Source organism: Pezoporus wallicus, unplaced genomic scaffold (assembly GCF_028554395.1).
Source record: "Pezoporus wallicus isolate ANWC-B61680 ecotype Strahan unplaced genomic scaffold, APGP_CSIRO_Pwel_v1 contig_8232, whole genome shotgun sequence".
Classification (NCBI taxonomy): domain Eukaryota; kingdom Metazoa; phylum Chordata; class Aves; order Psittaciformes; family Psittacidae; genus Pezoporus; species Pezoporus wallicus.
In genome coordinates, this window is record NW_026637105.1 from 2,345,048 (window position 1) to 2,364,392 (window position 19,345).

At 49.0% G+C, this 19,345-nt stretch overlaps 2 protein-coding genes across 9 annotated transcripts; both read left to right on the forward strand.

The window, feature by feature from the left end:
• The first annotated feature begins 563 nt into the window (after positions 1–563).
• DHDDS (dehydrodolichyl diphosphate synthase subunit) lies at positions 564–12,972 on the forward strand. 8 transcript variants are annotated; one of them, XR_008971485.1, is made up of 11 exons: positions 565–635; positions 1,925–2,008; positions 2,885–3,001; positions 3,594–3,736; positions 5,081–5,197; positions 5,377–5,478; positions 6,139–6,253; positions 8,012–8,119; positions 10,998–11,239; positions 12,526–12,708; positions 12,816–12,972. XR_008971485.1 is itself a non-coding variant. In XM_057403550.1 (10 exons), exons 2-9 carry the CDS (start codon positions 1,946–1,948, stop codon positions 12,680–12,682), a joined length of 810 nt encoding a protein of 269 aa, XP_057259533.1. In that variant the 5' UTR covers positions 564–635; positions 1,925–1,945; the 3' UTR covers positions 12,683–12,708; positions 12,816–12,972. The 8 variants fall into 8 exon arrangements, 6 of the variants coding, with proteins under 6 accessions (XP_057259533.1, XP_057259532.1, XP_057259528.1 ...); XR_008971486.1 differs by having other exon boundaries at positions 12,638–12,708; XM_057403550.1 differs by lacking the exon at positions 10,998–11,239 and having other exon boundaries at positions 564–635; positions 12,638–12,708.
• Positions 12,973–14,561: 1,589 nt separating this feature from the next.
• HMGN2 (high mobility group nucleosomal binding domain 2) lies at positions 14,562–17,875 on the forward strand. The gene is made up of 6 exons (XM_057403561.1): positions 14,562–14,690; positions 15,343–15,387; positions 15,753–15,782; positions 16,103–16,153; positions 16,475–16,570; positions 16,973–17,875. The coding sequence occupies exons 1-6, from the start codon at positions 14,676–14,678 to the stop codon at positions 17,006–17,008; spliced, it is 273 nt and encodes a 90-aa protein (XP_057259544.1). The 5' UTR covers positions 14,562–14,675; the 3' UTR covers positions 17,009–17,875.
• The last annotated feature ends 1,470 nt before the right edge of the window (positions 17,876–19,345 follow it).

Sequence of the window (19,345 nt, forward strand, 5' to 3'; positions counted from 1 at the left end):
CATTTCCCAAAGAGGTTTCCCAGTGGAGTCCCTGCAGCGGGATCCCCAGTTCCTGCTGCTGCAGGTTTTAACCCCTCGGTTTATTTGAATTTGTTTTTGTACCAACTATGTAAAATGTGTTGTTTTTATTTCCTTTTCTGGAATAATAATAATAATAATAATAAAGACCATGGGCAGTGGCTGCTGGTGATGTTCTGTGTTCTTGCCTTCTTCCTCCTCTGCGGTTGAGGAGCCCAGACCCAAACTGGGGCTGCCTGTGCAGAGGGAAGGGGGATACCCCAACCAGCCCCCATAACCACTACGGCCTTGCCGCACGGGCCCTATAAGCACCCCAGTCCCACCCGCAGCTTGCAGTGACCTGCCAACACCCCCATTGCCCTGGCACGCCCCAACCCTGTCCGCCCTCAGCCCCCCCAGCCCCGATCCTGCCTCAAAGCCCGCTCCCTTTCACCCCTCCATCGCCTCCCGCTCCCCTCAGCCACCTCACGGCACCACCGCGCCTGCGCGCCAGCCCCTCCCTCCCGCCCTGCGGCACGCGCGCCTGCGCACGCCTCCAGCCCTGGGCGCGGGAGGGTGACGTAGGCGGAAGGGCACGTCACCCTCTGGGGAAGGCTGAGGCGGCGCCGCCGGGAGAGGTAACGGGCGGTGGCGGGGCCGGGGGAGCTGGAGCTGGAGCTGGAGCTGGAGCTGGGCGGCCCTTTGGGGCTGTGCTCTGCTCTGCGGTGGGAGCTGTCTCCTTCCACCGGCTGTCGCCCGCCGGCCACCCTTTCCCTCCCCTCCGGGAGCCGGGGGAGGCCTGAAGGCCGCCCCGCTGCCCGCCGCCCCTGTTCACCCCGCTCCGCGCGGCCTTCCCGCCCCCCCCCCCCCCCCCCCCCCCCCCCCGCTACCTCCGCCGCTGTTCACCCCGTGCTGTGGGTAGGGATTGCGGGATGAAGGTCCTGCGCCCACGGGCTGGGCAGGAGGGGGTCCTGCCCCCCCCCCCCCGGTGCTCTGTGTCGGTGTGCAGGCACGGGGCGCCTGTGTGAAGGTTGTTCTTTAAGGTGACTGTGTGAAGGGTGGGTTGCTTCGACAGCGGTGGAAGAGGATGTGTTTTCAGACCGAGCTGGTCAAGGGGAGCGTTAAGAGCTTTAGTAACAGAGGCCGAGGTTCAGCAGTTCTTTGCCTTAATGTTTTGTGGCTGCGTCTGTGGCTAAACATCTCTTCCTGAGGGAGGAGGCCCCATGAAAACTAATGTAATCAGTGTAATTTGAATCTATTCTGGTCCCTAGATGAGAGGCTGGATCTGGACTGTTGCCCCCACAGCTCTCTGTTCAAAGCTGCTTTGCCCACATTCTGAGTGTTCCTAGCTGAGGGAGTTGAAGGTTAATGTGGAAGCTCAGCAGATTTGATAACTCAAACCAGATCTTGGTATTTGATGTGCGGATAATGTGGTAAAACCCCCAGTGTTTTTACAGCTCTGGAGCTGAAATTGCCCCTGTGAAGGAAAAGCAATATCAGTCGTGACACAAGTGCAGGGCAGTTGGTGGTGTAGAGGGTTGCATCATTTGAAGGATTTCCAGCAGCTCCCGACACAAAAGCATTGAAGGTCAGTTTGTGCTGCTGCCACCCTGTGACGTTCCTGGTGGTTGCCCAAACTGTGTGTGTGTCCCAACCCACCAGCACCGTGGCTGGAAGATGCGGAATGTGGGTTTTCTTCTTGTTACCAAAGAAAAAAGAATCCAAGGAATCCACTTTGCTGACACACACTGGAAAATTCCAGTGCTCATTTCTGAGCTCCCCCATGTTCTGCTTATCAAAGTACTTGCACAGATGATAGAAAGGGCTCCAAAGCAGCTAGTCAAAGCTTATTTTTCTAAGGTGATCATTTGTAGTTTTGGGCTCAGATTCTTCTAACCCTTTTATTTTCATCCTCCCATTGAAAAAGAAAAGGAGCTCTTGATAAAACATGTCATGGATCAGAGAGGGCGAGCTGACCATCATAGAGAGATTTTGTGCCAACATCATTAAGGTAAGGAATTAATTTGGTTACCTGTGGTAAGGGACTGGGAGGTTCCTCGGGGTGCAGAGTGGAACTGCCTTTGTGGCTGCTCTATTCTAGAAAGGGTGTGTGTTGGTGCTGGCACTGGATGTACATCCCTTAGCAGTCAAGGACAGAAGATTACTTAAGCTTAGCCTTGCAAATGAGCAATGCTGTAGGCAGTGCTTGCCAATAATGAGCTTACACTCCCAGGCTTCCATGGTGTGTGCCCTTGCTGACGAAGGCAGGGCATGGAAGGAGAAGGGAGAGAAGCAATATGGTTGGATTGTGAGTCTTAAGAAATGAAACTGAGTTTCTCTTGATTAGAATAACAACTCACCGGTTCCAGGAAGATTCTTCTGCTCAGCAGAGTCTTGAGACTGGTGACGATGTCCTTGTGAAAAGGGTCTGTGCAGACCTGATGGAAAAGAATACTCAACTGGGAGAAGGTCTTATGACTTCCTTTGTTCTCTCTGAAGTGTCTGTGAGAATGCCCTTGTGCTCTGAAATAACAAATACTTGCAATAGCAGCAGCATAACCCTGTGTGCACCCTCCCCATGGCTGCAGAGAGGTAGCTGTGGCACTGCTGCTTACGGCAGCTCTCTGTTACATGAAAGAAATGGGGAGGGCCAAGCTGCTGTTCAGTTTAGGCAGATGTCAATACTGACATGCTTTTTAGAGAGCCTAAACTGGGGTTAGCAAAGGGGTCATAAGCATTGTGCTCCTTCCACCTCCAGACTTGAATCTAGGAGATAACATTGCAGTCCTACAAACAGGCAGTGCTGCCAGGAATGGTGGCACTAAACTCTGCAGTGCAAGATGCCAGCTGGGCTGTGTGCTCTGTTGGGTTTCTCCTCATTTTCCAGGCAGGTCCAATGCCCAAGCATGTGGCCTTCATCATGGATGGCAACCGTCGTTACGCCCGCAAGTGCCACGTGGAGAGGCAGCAGGGGCACTCGCAAGGCTTCGATAAGCTGGCTCAGGTGGGAGGACATTTGCTGCCTTTGAGTTGTGTGTTGAAAGCTTGAGCCATGTTTCCTGGTGTGTTGTGTTCCTTTTCCTCACTGGAGTCAGGCCTGTGCTTGGAGCTGATGTTAGTCATCAGGGTTCCCAGCTTCACCTCCTGTCTGTCTGCTGTCTTGCAGAGTCATTCTCATCAGCTATTTTTTTCCCCTCTGTTTTGCACTCAATTAAAATATCCACCTTGCAGATCTTGAGGCTTTAATTCTGTGAAACAAGTTGAATTTCTTTGAAACGATTTTGAAAGGTATGGTTTTAAATAATTCATAGTGTTATCTGCAAGAGGTGCTTTCCCCTGGCTGGATTAGTCCCATATCTGTTATGGATTCTCATCCGTAGAATTGCTGTTTTCTCCCTGTTCTTTAAAATGAATCTGAAATTCTCATCAAGTAGGTTTTATTTGCAGCTTTCTATGATTGTTTCTTATAATCCAGTCTTAGCATAGTGGAAAATAACAGGAAGGTTATAGCAGTGGAGAAGCTGGGTCTTGCTGACCTGATTGTCTGAGTCTGCTCATCCGGCTTCTGTTTTTCACTCTGTTTTGTCTTCTTGCAGACACTGCGGTGGTGTTTAAACCTTGGCATTCGGGAGGTCACTGTTTATGCCTTTAGTATTGAGAACTTTAAACGCTCCAAGGAGGAGGTGGATGGACTAATGGATTTGGCAAGGCAGAAATTTAGCCGCCTACTGGAAGAACAGTAAGAATCTTCTCATGTCTGTATCCCACATTGTGGAACTAAAGCAGAACATGATTAGGAGTTGTTTACAGGGATGTTACTAGTTGTGAAAATGGATTAAATGAAGGAAGCCTTTTTCTCCAGCCAGAGTTTTGGGTTGAGGGACTCTGCCCACCCGGATGGGATGTACACCTCCCGAGTGGGCACAGTCCCCATGCACACTGGGTTTGTGTCTGTATCCTGTGGCTCACTGCAACAGTCCCAGGCAAGCAGCTGGGACAATGCAGCTTTCGAATAAGCACAGCACAATTAGGAATTCTTGCTTAGCACAAGATGCTCTGTGCCTTGTTTCCAGAAGTCTCAAAGCCTTGTCTTAAACTCTGTCGCAATATTCTTGGCAGATCAGAGTTCAGCTCAGTAACTTGAGCTGTGGTAACCTGAGACTTCTGCATATGGGCACACAGTGTGTTAAATCACTTGTTGGAGTTGGAGAGCTAGTTAATGTATTGTGAGTAGATGAAACTAGTAGAGGTCTGGGTGAGCAGGGAGGAGTGTTACAGTGCTGTGTTGCCCAGTAACTCGGTGGATGTGTTGGTTTCCCCATGCCTGACTCGTGCACAGAAGGGGTCCTTATCTGGTCAAGGTAAATTTGAAAGGCAGCAAAGGAGCACAGCTGGAAGGAGGGAGAGGATAGCTTGGGTGTGCTGGTAGGAGCTGGGAAGATCAGGGCTACCTGAGCACTGCAGTACTCTGTGATTCAAAGAGCCCGTTTCCCTACTTTCTACCCAATGCAGCCCTTCATCAGGGAGTTTGCAGCAGAAGACAGACAGCAGCAGGAAGCCATAAGATCCCATGGGATGTCCTGTCTGCTCAGAATACTGCTATAAGCAGGCATGGATGACTCCCTGTCTCCTCTGATGTTCACTCCACCACCCTCATTGATACATTAATCTTTCCTTGCACCAGAAAGTAGCTGTGCCACTCTGTGGGTGACCATTAGTCATCTTAATTTTTAATTAGATATAGGTACCAAGAGTCTGTGGTTGTATTGTAAGATTTCCATGTGGATTTTCATAACTTCAGGTAGGAATGCCTAATCTGTGATCATTTTCTAGTCCTTTGATTACATTTGTACCTCAGGAACTTGCATGGGGAATGATCAGTTTCCCTTCATGAACAGTTTGGGATGATCAAATCTAAGGCAGCTTTCCACACCTGAAAAACATTTGGTCATTTTGCCTTTTTCTAATTCTGAGCTGTGCCTGCTGCTTCCTGTCTTCATCTGGTTGAACAAGGCAGATCTGGCACTTGTGCAGTAGAGACTGATCTGTTTTCTGTAGTCCTCACTCTTCTTGTTGGGCGTAGGGAGAACCTGAAGAAACATGGTGTGTGCATCCGTGTCCTCGGGGACCTGCCCCTTCTGCCCTTGGATATTCAGGAGCTGATTGCCCAAGCTGTGCTGGCAACAAGGAACTACAACAAGTGAGTAACACACAGCTTGAAGTAGCTGATACATCTTCTACCTGAAGGCTGAGACTTGGCAGACATGCTGTGCCTTTTTATGTGCTTTGTCCTACAAGCACATGTAACTGATGTAGATATTCCCTCTGTCATCTGCTGGGCCTTCCTTAGGTTAGTCTTTCACATCTTTCTCTTTTCAGATGCTTTCTAAATGTTTGTTTTGCATACACATCGAGACATGAAATCAGCAATGCTGTCAGGGAGATGGCATGGGGGGTGGAACAAGGACTGCTGGAACCCAGGTAACTCTTGTCTTTCTCTGAGAGGCTTCATAGGTGAAAACTGCCTCTCTTCCCACCTACGCTTTGTTACTAACCCCTCAAAAGCCAAGTGGCTTTTAAATAGATCTCATTAAACCAGTATGACTGGAACAAATGACTTAAAGCTACGATGCAATGTTTGTTTTTTATTATGGCAGTTACCATGGTGATAGATATACAACTAAGACAGAAGAGAAATTAGGTCTGTGTCTTAAGCTAGTTTAAATATGAAGGCAGATTTTATGCCACAACAATTGGCTGCTTGGCTGGCAGTCTTAGCTATGAGGTCAAACAACAGATGAATCAAGAATACTAAACTGTTCCTCCACCCTGGAGGATATGGAGTAGTTAGTGTGCTGTCTGCTCCAGATGGAAGTCCTCATAGTCTGGTTCCATCCCAAGAGCACACGGGGGATGCTTTAGGGGCTGAAAGAACATTTGAACTAGCCTGTGGAACAGACAGCAGTATCCAACAGAAGCAGGTTGATGACAGGCTGTGTGGACAGACAGCTCCACCACCCAGTTTTAATCTGCAGTTCTGTGTTTAGAAAGAAACCAAACCCCTCGGTAATTCTGATTTAGCAGTGCCACCTCTGTTGGGTCAGGAAAGTGATCTCAGTAAGATGCCTCTGTCTCTCTCAGTGACGTGTCTGAATCATTGCTTGATAAGTGTCTGTACACCAACAACTCCCCTGACCCAGACCTCCTGATTCGAACCTCTGGAGAGGTTCGACTGAGTGATTTCCTACTTTGGCAGGTAAAGTCTTTGTTTTCTTCTTGACATATTCCATCTTTATATCAGAGTGTTCTGCTGACTTCAGGCATGAGCTGACATGTGGGCTCTTAAACTCTCTCTGCCAGGGGTTAGGTAACTTCTTGGATGGGCTAAGTGCTGGGGCATCTCTGAGGAACCTGTTTCTTGCAGTTCTGTGATTGCCTAAAATACCTTGCAGCCTGAGTCTGACACTGTATCATCCCGAAAACAATGGGAACTCACAGATTAGTCTAGCTGACAGCAGCTAAGGAAATCATGAATTGCTCATCCTTTGTGCCTCACATTTAGGTAATTCCTCATTTGTTAGTAAATTCCTGGCTTTAATTTAACCTGGCGACATGTTTCCTGGGATGAGGAAGATTTCTACATCCCTGGGAGACGTGTTTGTGACATGCCAGCTGGAGGTGTAACCCTGTAACATACACGTAAGGTACATGCTTGACTTGTCACAGCTTCAGAAGTTTGTTAGGCTTTCATACTGAAACAAGACCCCAGAAGATGTGTTCTAAGGCTGGCATAGTCAAATCAAGCATGACAAGGCTGGCAAGCTCAGACCTAGTAAGTTCAGAATGCATCTAAAGCTCATGTATTTGCAGTTACAGTATCGAAAGCTACTTCCATTTCTCTCTTCTGTGCTAGGCCTTATTCTTTGTAACCCAGATTTTGCAGGAGAACATTTGAGTTGAGCTGCTTTACTTAAGGCTAACATTTTGTTTTACATGTACACAGCCAAAACCCCACTGCCTTTAAGCAACCACATCAAATGTTCTTATTCCAAGTAATTTAATTGGCAGGTTCACAGAAGCTGTCTGGCCTGAGTTGTGGTTGCCTTCCAAGGCACCCCCTCTCCTCCCTGTGTTTTTGGAGGACCTGTACTCTTGCCCGTGTTATGGATTACAGCATGAGCAGCAAAGGAGAACGTGTGATTGTGCTCCTGCTCTGCCAGCTCACACACCAGAGCAGTAGTGCAAATTTCCCTTCACTATCAATTGTGTGTGTCCTGATGGCCCCAAACTAGGAGGAAATCATGCTTTCAGGATGATTCTCTGATGTCAAGGAAAATGTCCTTATGGTGGTGATTGTATAGAATTGACACTAAGTTTCTGTAGCATCACAATTTTAAGAGTTGTAGAGAGTCCATTAAGTGTTAGATATTGTGGTAATGGTCATAGGAACACTTTTACCTGAAACTTTGAGGACCTTGATGGCAAAAGCAGGCTTTTAATTTGGAAACTTGAATCATGCAGCATTAGAATCAATTCAGTGCACCTCGTGGGTTCATTAAGCAGTTTAAATGCTATGAGTGGGCAGTAAGGAGCAACACAGGATGTCGTTTGATTAAATGTCATGTCATGTCCTGATCCTCAGTTCATCTGTTATTCCTTTCACTCAGCTTTTGGTAGTCCAGTGTTGCTATTTTAGTTATGTTGTAAGTCTGTGATGCTTAAGCTTATAAAAAATACCTCTGTGAAGGCCACCATAGCATTACAAAGAATTCTGCTGGTATCTTTGCAGAAATGGATGACTGGTGTCCCAGCATTTAAAAACTAATTGGAAAGACTACATTGTGTAATTTCAAACTCTCCTGGCCAATATTTATTTCATTTTAAGTAGAATCTGGTAACACAGTTTAGGTAAAATCTTTGTGGGAGATCTGGCATAATTTGACCATTAGAGATGCATTGTGATGACTTTTCCCTTGCTAAATGACTAAATTATTGGTGATCTTGTTTTCTGCAGACATCCCATTCATGCCTGGTGTTTCAGTCAGTCTTGTGGCCAGAATATTCCTTTTGGAACTTGTGTGAGGCTATCCTTCGGTTCCAGATGAACTACAGTGCTTTACAGGTAAGGGAGCTGGAGAAGGGATAGAAAGCTCAGCACAACATGTTCCCTGCACAGCAACGTGCTGAAGATCAGGTGAGAGTGTGCCAGGTGGGAACAGAGGGACTGTTCATTCAGTGTGGGTAATCTTGTTTCAGTTGCAGGTAATGTTGGATGTGTGGCTTCTCCTGTACCTGTGTGGTCTGTTGTATCTTAGCGTGTGGCCAGACTCCTCTCTTTTGAGGAATACCTAAAATATCTGAAGTCACCACTGTCTCTATTACTCATTGCTCATTCCACCAGCTGGAAGCATCTGTCTCCACTCCTCAGCTGACAGGACAGAATAAGGAAGCACTCCTGATTTGCTACAGCATAAAATCAGCCAGTTCAACTCAAACCACTTCATCAGTGGTTTATGCAAAGACTGCTGAGTACACTGTGGAATGAGCAGGGAGAATCTGCATGCTCTTCCTCCACCTCTGTTGCTTTCAGGCTTGTTACAAGTAGGTTTAGAGTTTCCTTTCTGGGACCTGAAGTGAGGCTGCGTGCATTGTGAGACTGTGGGCAAGTGTCCACTTTCTGGTGGGTCCAGATGGGCCTACTTGAGTTTGTTCCTATTGCTTGCTGTCATTGTTCCTCTCCTCTTCACTCTTTTGTTGTGAGTTCTTCCTGACCTGGTGCTGATAAATCTGGCCAAGTTAGTAGTGATTTAGTAATCTGGTTATTTTTAAGCAAAACAAATTTGGGAGCTGGAGCTCTTGATGGAGAAAGGTGAGGGGCACCAGCTTGTAGCACAGAGACAGCAGTGACTGGCCGGAGGAGGAATTCAGTGCGGTGACTCTTACCTCTGCTGTATCTGGCTGCTGAGTATGTCTGTTCCTTAATTATTTGGGTCCTCTCCTTTTAAAGACAGGCATTATATTGCCCTTTTCTGCCTTCAGGGACCTTGCTCACCTCTGAGAGCTGTCAAAGATTATAGACAGCCATGGTTATGGGTGAGTTTAATCAGGTTCAGTCAGTCTGGAAACGTTCAAATTCTCCACGTCCTTAACCTCTGTAATTCCTTTTTCTGCCCTTTTCCTACCAGCAACTCATTGTATTAGTACAACTAATGACAATTCACCTTCTGCATGAAGAGAAAAGCAAAAAAGGCAGTAGTGTTTGTCGTTGACATCAGCTTGGCCTCTGTCTTGAACAGTGTTGAACAGTAAGGTCACTGTTCTGCCTTTGCTCCTAGTGCTCATTTCTGGTGGGTGACAAATGCTGTGTCTGTTCTCAGCTTGTCTCGTCTTTTCTTCGTTCTTATTTGTGGCTATGTGTGTTCACGCTATGCTATTATCAAGGTTTCTTATTGTTCAGCTTTGTTCTTTGGTCAGTTTTCTTGCTGTGAGATCCACTTTGCAGTATATAAGGCTGCCCTTTTCTCAGGGGATGCAGTCCAGTTGTGCAGAAGGGAGGATATCTGACTCGAAGGAACTGATCAGATTTAGGACCTGGGGCTCAGGGGTTGATTTGCTGAGAAACCACAGTATATAGCAGTAGCTATGTCTGCTTTGGGAGAGTGCTGCTGTGTTCAGGACACTAGAGACAGTTACAGCAGCTGCATGGAAGGTTTAACAAGGTACATAAAAAAAAGCCCCAACCACCTTGATTTGGAGGTGTTGGCAAAAACTATCTCCCTTCCAGCAACTCACAGCATCACCTTTAATGGCTGTCTTCATTTCCCACTTAGCCTGCTGCTCAAGGGAGTCTTCTAGCTGGTTGTTTGTCCCCACTTAGCCCCAGGATTAGCTGTAACTCGATTTTGGTGTGTGGTGGACCCAGGAAGAGGGTGCAGATGTTGGTTGGCAAAGCTGCCCTGTGGAAGGGGTCACGCCAAGCCTTTCCTGGTGAACAGGCAGAGGTTCACTCTGTTCAGGGGTGGAACAGGCTGATGATCTCTGCATTTCTACTCAACAGAGCTGCAGCAGTGGAGTGCTATCAATTCAGTGAGCTTTCTGTAGCTAGGGATATTTCCACTCTTGTTCCCAGCACAACAAATGCTAATTTACAGTGCCAGAGCATAGACTGAGGCATAGGGAAAGTGTGGTGAAGAGTGAGTCAGGCTCTCATTAGAATAATTCTTTCTTGCTTGTTTGAAAGGCCAGCACTCCCCAGCGAGTGTGTGTGTGTGTCAGGTTGTGTCGCAGTGACCAGTTCTAGTCTTGTTTTTCTAAAACTGGAGGCTGCAGATGCGTGTTTGCTGTTGGAGGTTGCAGGTTATGAAATGTGCAATAAGAAGAAATCCCAAAGTGATGCTCTGCAAAAATATTCCAATCCTTGAAGGGTAGGCAAGGGTAGCTACTGCCTCTACCTTTCTCCTGCCCATCCTGCTGTGTCTGGAGCCAGGGCATTATTAGATCACTAATAATGCTGAGCCCACTCATGCTTTATGCTGTAGCTGATTTAGCTCAATATCTGATCATCTGCTCAAAGAATTGCCCCCATAAGTAAGTGTTCTGAATCCTGTAACCCCTTTCAGATGCCATGTGAATAGGATCAAAGATTCTACAGTGACACTGGTGAGGATAGATTGTGTGTACGTCTGTGGTTTAAAAGTCCTCCTGTATGCTGTTCCTCTCCAGCATCTGAGGGTTTCTCCACAATCTGTGACCTTTAACTATTTTGCCTAGGAGCTGATGCTGTGAGCAGACTTGGCTCCTGGGGAGAAGGTCCAGAAGCATATCTCTATATCTCTTTATAACCAGTCAAGCAGGAGGAGGCAGATGCAGGGCCACCCTTCATTTAATCTGAAGCCTCATGGCCCAAGCAGAGGCTGTTTCTTCCATAACCTATGCTGCTTGACCACAGATGAGCTAAAAGGCCTGCTAAAGTGCTAACACTCTACTGCTTTTCACTCTAGAAGGCCAGAGACTCCTACATGGAAGAAAGGAGGCGACAGCAGATGGAAAGGGATCAGGCTTATGTGGCAAAGAAGCTGCAGCAGGAGGGGGTTGCATCCCACGGAGACTCTCGGCGCCGGTGGACACTGTTGCAGACATGCACTGCCATGAGGGAGGAGAGAATCCAGAGCTTCCTGCAGGCACTGGAGCACAAGAGAGCGGACTTCTTTGAGAGATTGTGTTCGGTGTCCGCATGACACAGGTGCTGGGTTCTTCATGGGAAGACCATTTTAATCTGTGTTAGAGGGAACAGTTGCTGCCCTGAGGAATTCACTCGCTGTGGGGACACAGGGCTGCTGCTGTAAGACTTGTCCCTGCTGGCCCTGACCAAGGGCAGGGACAGAGAGTACTGTGAACCCTTCTAGTTCTGTGAATGCTGCCGAGGAAGGTAGTGCCGTCCTGACTCGCCTCCCTGCCCCTCGTGATGGAGAATAAGCACACCCCACTGTATCTCTGCTGCTTGATACTTTACAGGTCTGGGGGTTTTGGTGACAAGAAGTTACCCGAAATGAGCCTCTGGTTGTGTTTGACTCCTCATGAATTGGCCCAAGCAAACCAATTCAGTCCTGCTAAATCAGTCCAGACTTGAATTCTTTCCATAGTGAATCTCTGTGGAGATTTCCTCTGCTGTTCAATAAAGGGAGCCTTGCTTCCTGCAGGGAGAGGGTAATTCCTGGTGTGGAAGGGAGCCCCGTGCCAAGCAGTGGCAGAGATATTCCCCACTGCCTACTTCATGAGAGCATCTTGGCTTTTCCCCACCTTACTCTGCTGGTTTAGATCTGCTCTTGTCTCCCAGAGAGCTAAAGTGAGGTGGTGTCAGCCTTGCTGTAAGGGGAAAAAAGATACTCCAAAGTCTCGCGATCCCTTCTGAGCACTGTGTGTTGGGAGAACCCAAATGCCAAAGATGCTGATGATGAAGCTGACTATCGGTGCTTAGCAAAGGTTGCCTTTGCTAAGGCAAGTTGCCTGACTGGGTTTAAACCACGACAGCAGGCAAGGAAGAATGACTGGGAATTAACTTCATGGCTCAGAATACAGTACCAAAACCAACCTCTGCCCCCAGCCAATATGGTTTTGAAGGATTATTTAACTGATTGAAGTGGGAGTGGCCAGAGCAGCTGTGGAGTGTGGTTTGTTCTCAGAGTTCCATTGGCAGGGACATGGGTTAGCTTATTTCCAAGCCTGTATCCACCTCTGATTTCTCCTGGTTTCCGTCCCCATGGTCAAAATACCAGAAAATGTCTTCATTGGTGTTTCTGACGCACATCCAGGTGCAGCACTACCAGCCAGTGCTGGATTTCAAGTGTTCCTTTTTGCCTCCAGGTGAAAACTAGGAAAACGCAGAGTCAAAAGACTTGTCCGTGCTGCAAACCCAGCACTTTGTGAAGAGGATAACTATTGTCAAATTGTGAATAAAGCCTATTTGTACCAAACTTACTTAAACCCCAAGCTGAACATCTAAAAGTACGTAGAGCTTCTTATCCTAAGGTGTGATGAAGTCGGTCTCTGGGTCTATTGTGATATTGTTTAACCTGTGACAGACTCTTCATCTAATTCCTGTTAGACTGGAGACAATTTGAAGGCTGTGTTCTCTTTACAGTCTGGTGTGAGCAATTTGCTGCTGCCCCAAGGCTTGCCTGAGTGAAGCTCCATGCACGTACCTCCTCTTGCGTAAGTAGCAAACGGTAGCTTGGCTAAAAGCATGGTGAGATGATGGGAGCTGTCGGTTGGAAACTTCCTTTGCTGTTGTTTTCCTTTTCTCTGTCTTCACCTTCCAGGAAGCTGTTTGTGGAAATAGTTTGCTCTGCATGAGATGGAGCACTCTGCAGTCTGCTTGGCCAGAGCTGTTTTCTACCCGAGGATGTATTACCTTAAAAAGGGGTTTGGTTGTGTTACGATGCTGTAGGTGACCAAAGCTGCAGCGGTGGTTTTCCACACTGTAGCACTACTGTTGCAAGGGTGGGAATTGAAGGGTCTGGTTTACAGAAAGCTTGTAGGGAAAGAGTCCCTTTTATAAAATAGCCTTTGCTGTAATAGGGGAGGAGAAAAATGCCCTTCAGACAGTGGAAAAAGGCTTGAGTTACCTGATGGTTTATCTGACCTGCATTGGTTAATCCAGTAAAATGTCAGGCCTTCCAGTTGGGGTTGGCTGTGAGTTACGCAGGCAAACCCTGACTTTCAGGGACGCATCTTTCCAGTGAACCTTGGTGGCAGTTGTGGAAATACCAACAGGGAGCTGATGGGAGACCTGGAGAGGGGCTTTGGCCAAGGGCCTGTAGGGATAGGCCAAGGGGAATGGCTTTAACCTGCCAGAGGGGAGACTGAGATGAGCTCTTAGGCAGAAGCTCTTCCCTGGGAGGGTGCTGAGGCGCTGGCACAGGGTGCCCAGAGAAGCTGTGGCTGCCCCATCCCTGGCAGTGCTCAAGGCCGGGTTGGACACAGGGGCTTGGAGCAAGCTGCCCTAGTGGAAGGGGTCCCTGCCCGTGGCAGAGGTTGGAACTGGATGAGCTTTGAGGTCTCTTCAACCCAAACCACTCTGGTTCTATGCAATAGAGCCATAGACTTTCTTCAGGGAGAATTTAACTCCCCTAATTCACATCTGTATGGTGAAGATGTGAAAAGTCAGCACAGCCTTTGGGGGCTGATAAAGCCTGGGAGGTAGCAGGGAGGGGAGAGAGGTCCTCGGGCTGGATTTCTCCATTAAGAGATGAGAAGTTTGGGCACTCTGAAGCGTGCATCTTGTATCCGGATTTGCAGCAAATGGCTGTGCCCATGTGCCAGTGCGGGACACGGCCCCTTTGGGAAGGAGCCCGGCTCTACAAGTGACCGTGAGCACAGGCCCCTGTTCGAAGTGTTTTAATGCCGTTTCCCCGCATTTCGACTCCTTCTGCCCATTGCAGCCCCGCCGCCGCCTCTCCCTCGCTCCTGCTCACCAGAACCCATCCCCATCTCCCTTTATTTCGCAGGAGAAGCGCTACGGGCCCTGCAGAGCCCGGTGGGGGCCCGGCCCGGGCCGCACAGCACCGCGGCGGTGCTGAACGAACAGCTCCGCTCCGCTCCGCTCCCCCCACCGCGCACGGTTCGCAGCTCCCCGCGGAGACAGCGGCGTGTGTGTGTGTGTGTGTGTGTGTGTGTGCGTTGTGGGGGGGTCACCCCCTTCCCCCCCCCCAGGCACCGTCCCGCCGCCCTCCCCCATTGCTTCTTTTTGCCTTTTCCTCCTTATTTTTGCCTGCCCCCCCCCCCCCTTCCTCCTCCTTCACCCTCAGCGTTTTCCCGCCCGCGGGAAGCGGGGAGGGGGCGCGCGCGTGGCTGGAACCGGTTGGGCCGCGTCCGGCTCTATATAAAACTTTATAAACAGCCGCTCCGCCATCCGCGGGGTCGGTCCGGCACCAGCGGAGCCCCCGCCGGGAGCAGCGCCGCGCCGCGCCCCGCCGCACCGCCCGCTCCTTCCCCCTTCTTCCCCGCCGCTGCCCTCACTTCCCTTCCCCCCCCCCCCCCCCTCCGCACCGAGCGCGCCCGGCTCCCCCCCTTTCCCTTCCCCACCTCTCCGCCCTTCCTCCGCCTTCTCCCTCCGCCCCCTTCACGCCGCGCTCCGCTCTCCCTCACACACACACACACAAACACGCCCGCACGGAGCCATGCCGAAGAGAAAGGTACGTGGCGCCGCCGGGCCCCTCTCCGCCGTAGGGGCCTACAGTCCCGGTGCCCCCCCCTCAACCCTTCGCCGCTAGCGCCTGTGCGGTGTGGGGGGGGCGGGACTCCTCCTTTGCCGTCCCCCCCCCGCCCGTTCGGGGCGGTAACGGGTGTGAGGCCGCAACGGGCTCGGCGGTGGGGGCGGGGCGGCGAGGACACCGTTACCGGCCGCGCCTTGGGGGGGCGGACTTAACGGGCGCGGGGGGAGGGGGGCGCGCGGAGCGGCGCCGGTCCGATCCGGTTGGTTTTGGCGGGAGGTCGGAGGGAGGGGGGGAGGGAGGGAAAGGGCGGGAAGCGGCCGCGCTGCTTTGCCGCCAAAACCGCCGCCCCGCGGGGGCAGCTGTGGGCGGGAGCGGGGCCTCCCTGCAGGGGCAGCGCCGCTTCCCCGCCCCGACGTGGGGTGGGTCGCGAAGGGGCCTCCGCCCGGCCCGGGGATCGCAGGGGCGGCCTCCAGCCCCTCCCCGGATCCCGGAGCCTGGCACCTTCCGGGGGGGGGGGGGGGGAACAACGTTTCCCTTTTGGGATGGGGAGGGTTAAAAATGGCGGCCGGTGCGGGGCTGGGGACTGAGAGTGCATCCCCCGAACTGTCCGGTGCTTCTGTTCACGTCCTAGGCTGAAGGAGAGACCAAGGGCGATAAGGCCAAAGTTAAGGATGAGGTAAGAAGTTCCAATATTCGAGGAAAGTTGGATCATGGAGTGTTTACATTGGAGAGAAGTTGAACTTCGTCGAGATAAAGAAGTGGGGAGCAAGGGGGGGAGGCTTGGGCTTGATGGAGTCTGGTTCTTCAAAGGATTAACTCTCTTTTAGACCTCTCTTTTAGCCGTGACCATGAAAAGATCTACTTTATTACTGTCAGCTATTAGCAGGGGTTCAACTGGAACAGTCTCCCTGTTCCTTGAGAACAGGGGGGCAAAAAGGGAACTAGAAGCTTATACCTGGGTTTTTACTACTTTGAAATGAAAGTTCCTGTGTAAGCTCATATTCCACCACATTAAATGCAGTCATTTTCCTTTTCAAACAGCCACAACGGAGATCAGCGAGGTTATCTGCTGTGAGTATTCTCGTGTCGAGCAGAGGTGCCCCGACATTGAGCAGGTTTAAGCTCAGTGTTAGGTACTGCATCTGTGTGCGGTATTCTGGAGAGACGCATTGTTCAGTTGAAAGAAAGTTACTGGCTTAACAAATTGCCCCATTGTGTGGTGCTGTGGGAGCAGGAGAATAATGGATAACCCAAGTAAGTGCTTCAAGTTCAAGTGTTTTGATTTGCTTTCCTATTGCTAAACTGTTGGGGTTGAGTGTTTGTTTTAAAGCCAGGTTGTGGGTGTTTCTTAAAATAACTTGACTAATCTGAGGGGTGTTTCTCACTTACAGAAGCCCGCTCCTCCCAAGCCAGAGCCTAAACCTAAAAAGGCAGCTCCAAAGGTAAGTTGTTGTGGCAGTGATTGTTGAGACATAAATGCGTTGTGAGGGTTAGATTAGTCCAGTCATAACTAGCAAAACAATAGTATATGTGGGGATGGAATTGAGCTGCATCGCCACTTCTGGAAACACTGAAAACCTTGGAATTTTACAAAATTGGCTTTAAAAACACCAAAGGGAAGACTCTTTGGAGTTGTTGTCAGTCTCTTAAACACACACAGTCGTGTGTTGTGTTCTCTTGTCATGCTAACACCCAGGGTTGGGTTTTACCATGGTAGTTCTTGGACTCTGTCAGTAACAGCGTACCTCATCTTCCATTTACAGAAGAGCGAGAAGTTGCCCAAGGGAAAGAAGGGGAAGGGTGATGCTGGCAAGGAGGGAAACAACCCTGCAGAAAATGGAGATGCCAAAACAGACCAGGTATAACAGCAGATCTGGCAGCGTGTCTCACATCAGCTGTCTCACACAGGCAGGTCTTGGCTTGCGCTAACAAATTATCACTTGATCATTTGGACCTGTTGCTTCTGACATTAACACCACATCTACAGGTGGGGGTGTTGCTTGGAGCTTAAGGAGTTAAAGTTGCCTGTTTGCCAGTTGAAGCTGCCACGTGAAAATGACTGTTCTGCCTTGCTCTGAACTGCTGTAATAAAGCAACTCCACGTTGCCTTTAGGGTACCTGGAATGTTAGATTTCACGTTGTTAAAAGAGTGGTGACAGATATGATTCCCTCTGTCCAGAGGATTGCTCTTAAGAAGAGCAGATCACCAGCTGTTGGTGTGAGTGCACGGTGTGTATTGACTGGTTCCCTTTCTCTTCCAGGCACAGAAAGCCGAAGGTGCTGGTGAAGCCAAGTAAAATGTGTGAATTTTTGATAACTGTGTACTTCTGGTGACTGTACAGTTTGAAATACTATTTTTTATCAAGTTTTATAACAATGCAGAATTTTGTTTTACTTTTTTTTAAGCTATGTTGTTAGCACACAGACCGCTTTGTTGTTGTGTTGGGGGGGGGGGGGGGGGGGGCAGTGGGGACAAATGTCACTTAGTCTATTTCTCAGAACCTAAATTTTAATAAGAAAAGTTATCCCCGTCTCCCAATTTTTTGGAAGAAGAGCTCTTCCTGAATAGAGGAGGAAGAGATCCCTTCATGCTGCACACGTGTTGAGCTCTGTGAAGTGCATCCGACTGAACATCAAAGCTCCCAAGATGCCCATTGCTCACTTCCAAACGGCAGTTTGTAGATCCCTTTATGTTCCCTTTGGTGTCCACGTTGCTTACCCAGATCCATCACTCCGAAACAATGGCAAAACAGGAATTTTGGGACTTGCCATCCAGTGTGTTGTCAGGGTGTCCGGTTCGGGGGTACAACAGCTCTGCCAGGAGCTGCGCTTCCTCTTTTATATTGTGGATCTTCAGATTAAGAAACCTGCATTTTAAGTTTTGTTTTCCTCTCAAAGTCAGGGTAGGTTTGTGAAGAGTTGTTAAACAACATGCTAAATGTGAAAGTGTCCACCCTCACTCTAAACTTTTCTCTCTACCAAGTATGAAATGAAGATTCTTCGGTTTTATAGCAACTTTTACGTTCTGGTAGTCCATGGAGGGAGGGGAATTTGACAGTTGTTGTAAAATGTTGCAGATTGTAGCCCATGTCCTGCCTAAATTACCATGATTGTTTATGAAAAGTACCTTTAATAAAGCTGGATACGGTTTGGCTTGGACTGTTCTCAATGCCTTTCTAATTCCTCGTTGCTTTTATTTCATCTCTGATGTGGTTAACATCAGAAGAATACTTGCTGTGTACGTGGTTGTACTTACGCAATGTTTTGCTAATGGCCAATAATTTTGTTTTAAGCATCTTTAATTCAGATAATTAATTTGGGCTTAAGTGAAAGGCAACATTCTCCTTACTGAAACACTAGATAGCTGCAGCATGTTTTGAGACATACTGGGAGGCCCAGAATGGAGCACGTAAGTGAATCTACCAAGATAAATGATCTTCATTAATGTCTAAAAAGGAGCACTACACAAAATGGGGAAGAACACAGCAACCTTGCAGTTGCTGCAGCCAGAAAAACGGGGGTATGCTTCCCTTGGTTGTGGAACCAGAACTAGCTTCCTACCTTTGATGATGTGTTAGATTTCTGCACTTAGGCTTGAATATTGTTGCTTCTGCTAATGAAATACAGACTTTGCTGTGGTTAGTGACTAAGGAGGAAACAAGGTTTGTTGAATAAAAGTGCACCATTTTTATTGTCACTACTTGTAGAGCAGAGCAAAACCAAAAGCTCTATGTGTCAATGTCTCCTGCAGTCACCTCTTAGATGCGTTTTTTTCCTATCTTTCCTTGGCTTTTCTGAGATTTCAGTGTCTGTTACTGAGGAAGTTGTGACCCGTTTGAACCTGTGCTGTTTTCAGAGGGAATTCAATGAAAAGGAACAGGGTGAAGTGTCACAGCCAGAAAATAAGTGTCAAGAGTTCTAGAAGTAGCCTAGAAAACAGCCAGTTTGAGCTGTACGGATGCGAACTGCTCTCCATCCCATATTATCATAGCTGGTATGTCTTGTATTCACCTTAGCAAGCGTAAGAAAAGTCACGATGAATAATTTTGTGTGTACCCCACCCAGAAGTGGCAGCTTAGAAATGGCCAACAAATAATCCCAACATCTTGCTTGAGCAACCAGTGATGGGCTGTGGCTGGCAAAAGACCACGGCTCCCCAGGAGTGGACCAGGCAATGTTGCTGTCCAGGGCCTTCAAGAGATGTAGCTTGTGAGAAGCTTGTGATGGGGCAAAAGTGTGTCCAGGAGTTGGGAGAAAGGCTGTTCAGAAGCAGAGGTGTTGCTCTGTGTTGTTCCACCTCATCCCATGGAAGAGCCACCTTGTAGGGAGCGTGGCTGGTTCTGGCACCAGAGTGAGAAGGGCTGGTGGTGGGTTTGAGCTCTGAATCTCCAGTGAGTGAATTCTTAACTACCAGAGGGAACTGAACTTGAGGCTCTGGAGTGATCTGAGATTTGGGGACAACCTGGGTGATGCTGTAGACCACATTAGATTAGATGTAGATTAGATGTTTTAAAGCAGAAAGTTTGCAGAGCTGCATGTTGTTTGGCTTCTAGAAAGAGAGTGATGAGTTGCCAGTGGATGAGGTTTGGAAGGGGTTGCCACTGGCCCCGTTGCCAGCTGGAGTGCCGTGGTGT

Bases quoted from the DNA above. Each gene is read 5' to 3' on its own strand.
- DHDDS (XM_057403545.1), top strand. From the start codon at position 1,946: ATGTCATGGATCAGAGAGGGCGAGCTGACCATCATAGAGAGATTTTGT. The intron at 5,198-5,376 runs GTGAGTAACACA...TTCTCTTTTCAG, and splicing joins GCAACAAGGAACTACAACAA to ATGCTTTCTAAATGTTTGTT. The intron at 6,254-8,011 runs GTAAAGTCTTTG...TGTTTTCTGCAG, and splicing joins GTGATTTCCTACTTTGGCAG to ACATCCCATTCATGCCTGGT.
- HMGN2 (XM_057403561.1), top strand. The intron at 15,783-16,102 runs GTGAGTATTCTC...TCTCACTTACAG, and splicing joins GATCAGCGAGGTTATCTGCT to AAGCCCGCTCCTCCCAAGCC. The intron at 16,154-16,474 runs GTAAGTTGTTGT...TTCCATTTACAG, and splicing joins CTAAAAAGGCAGCTCCAAAG to AAGAGCGAGAAGTTGCCCAA.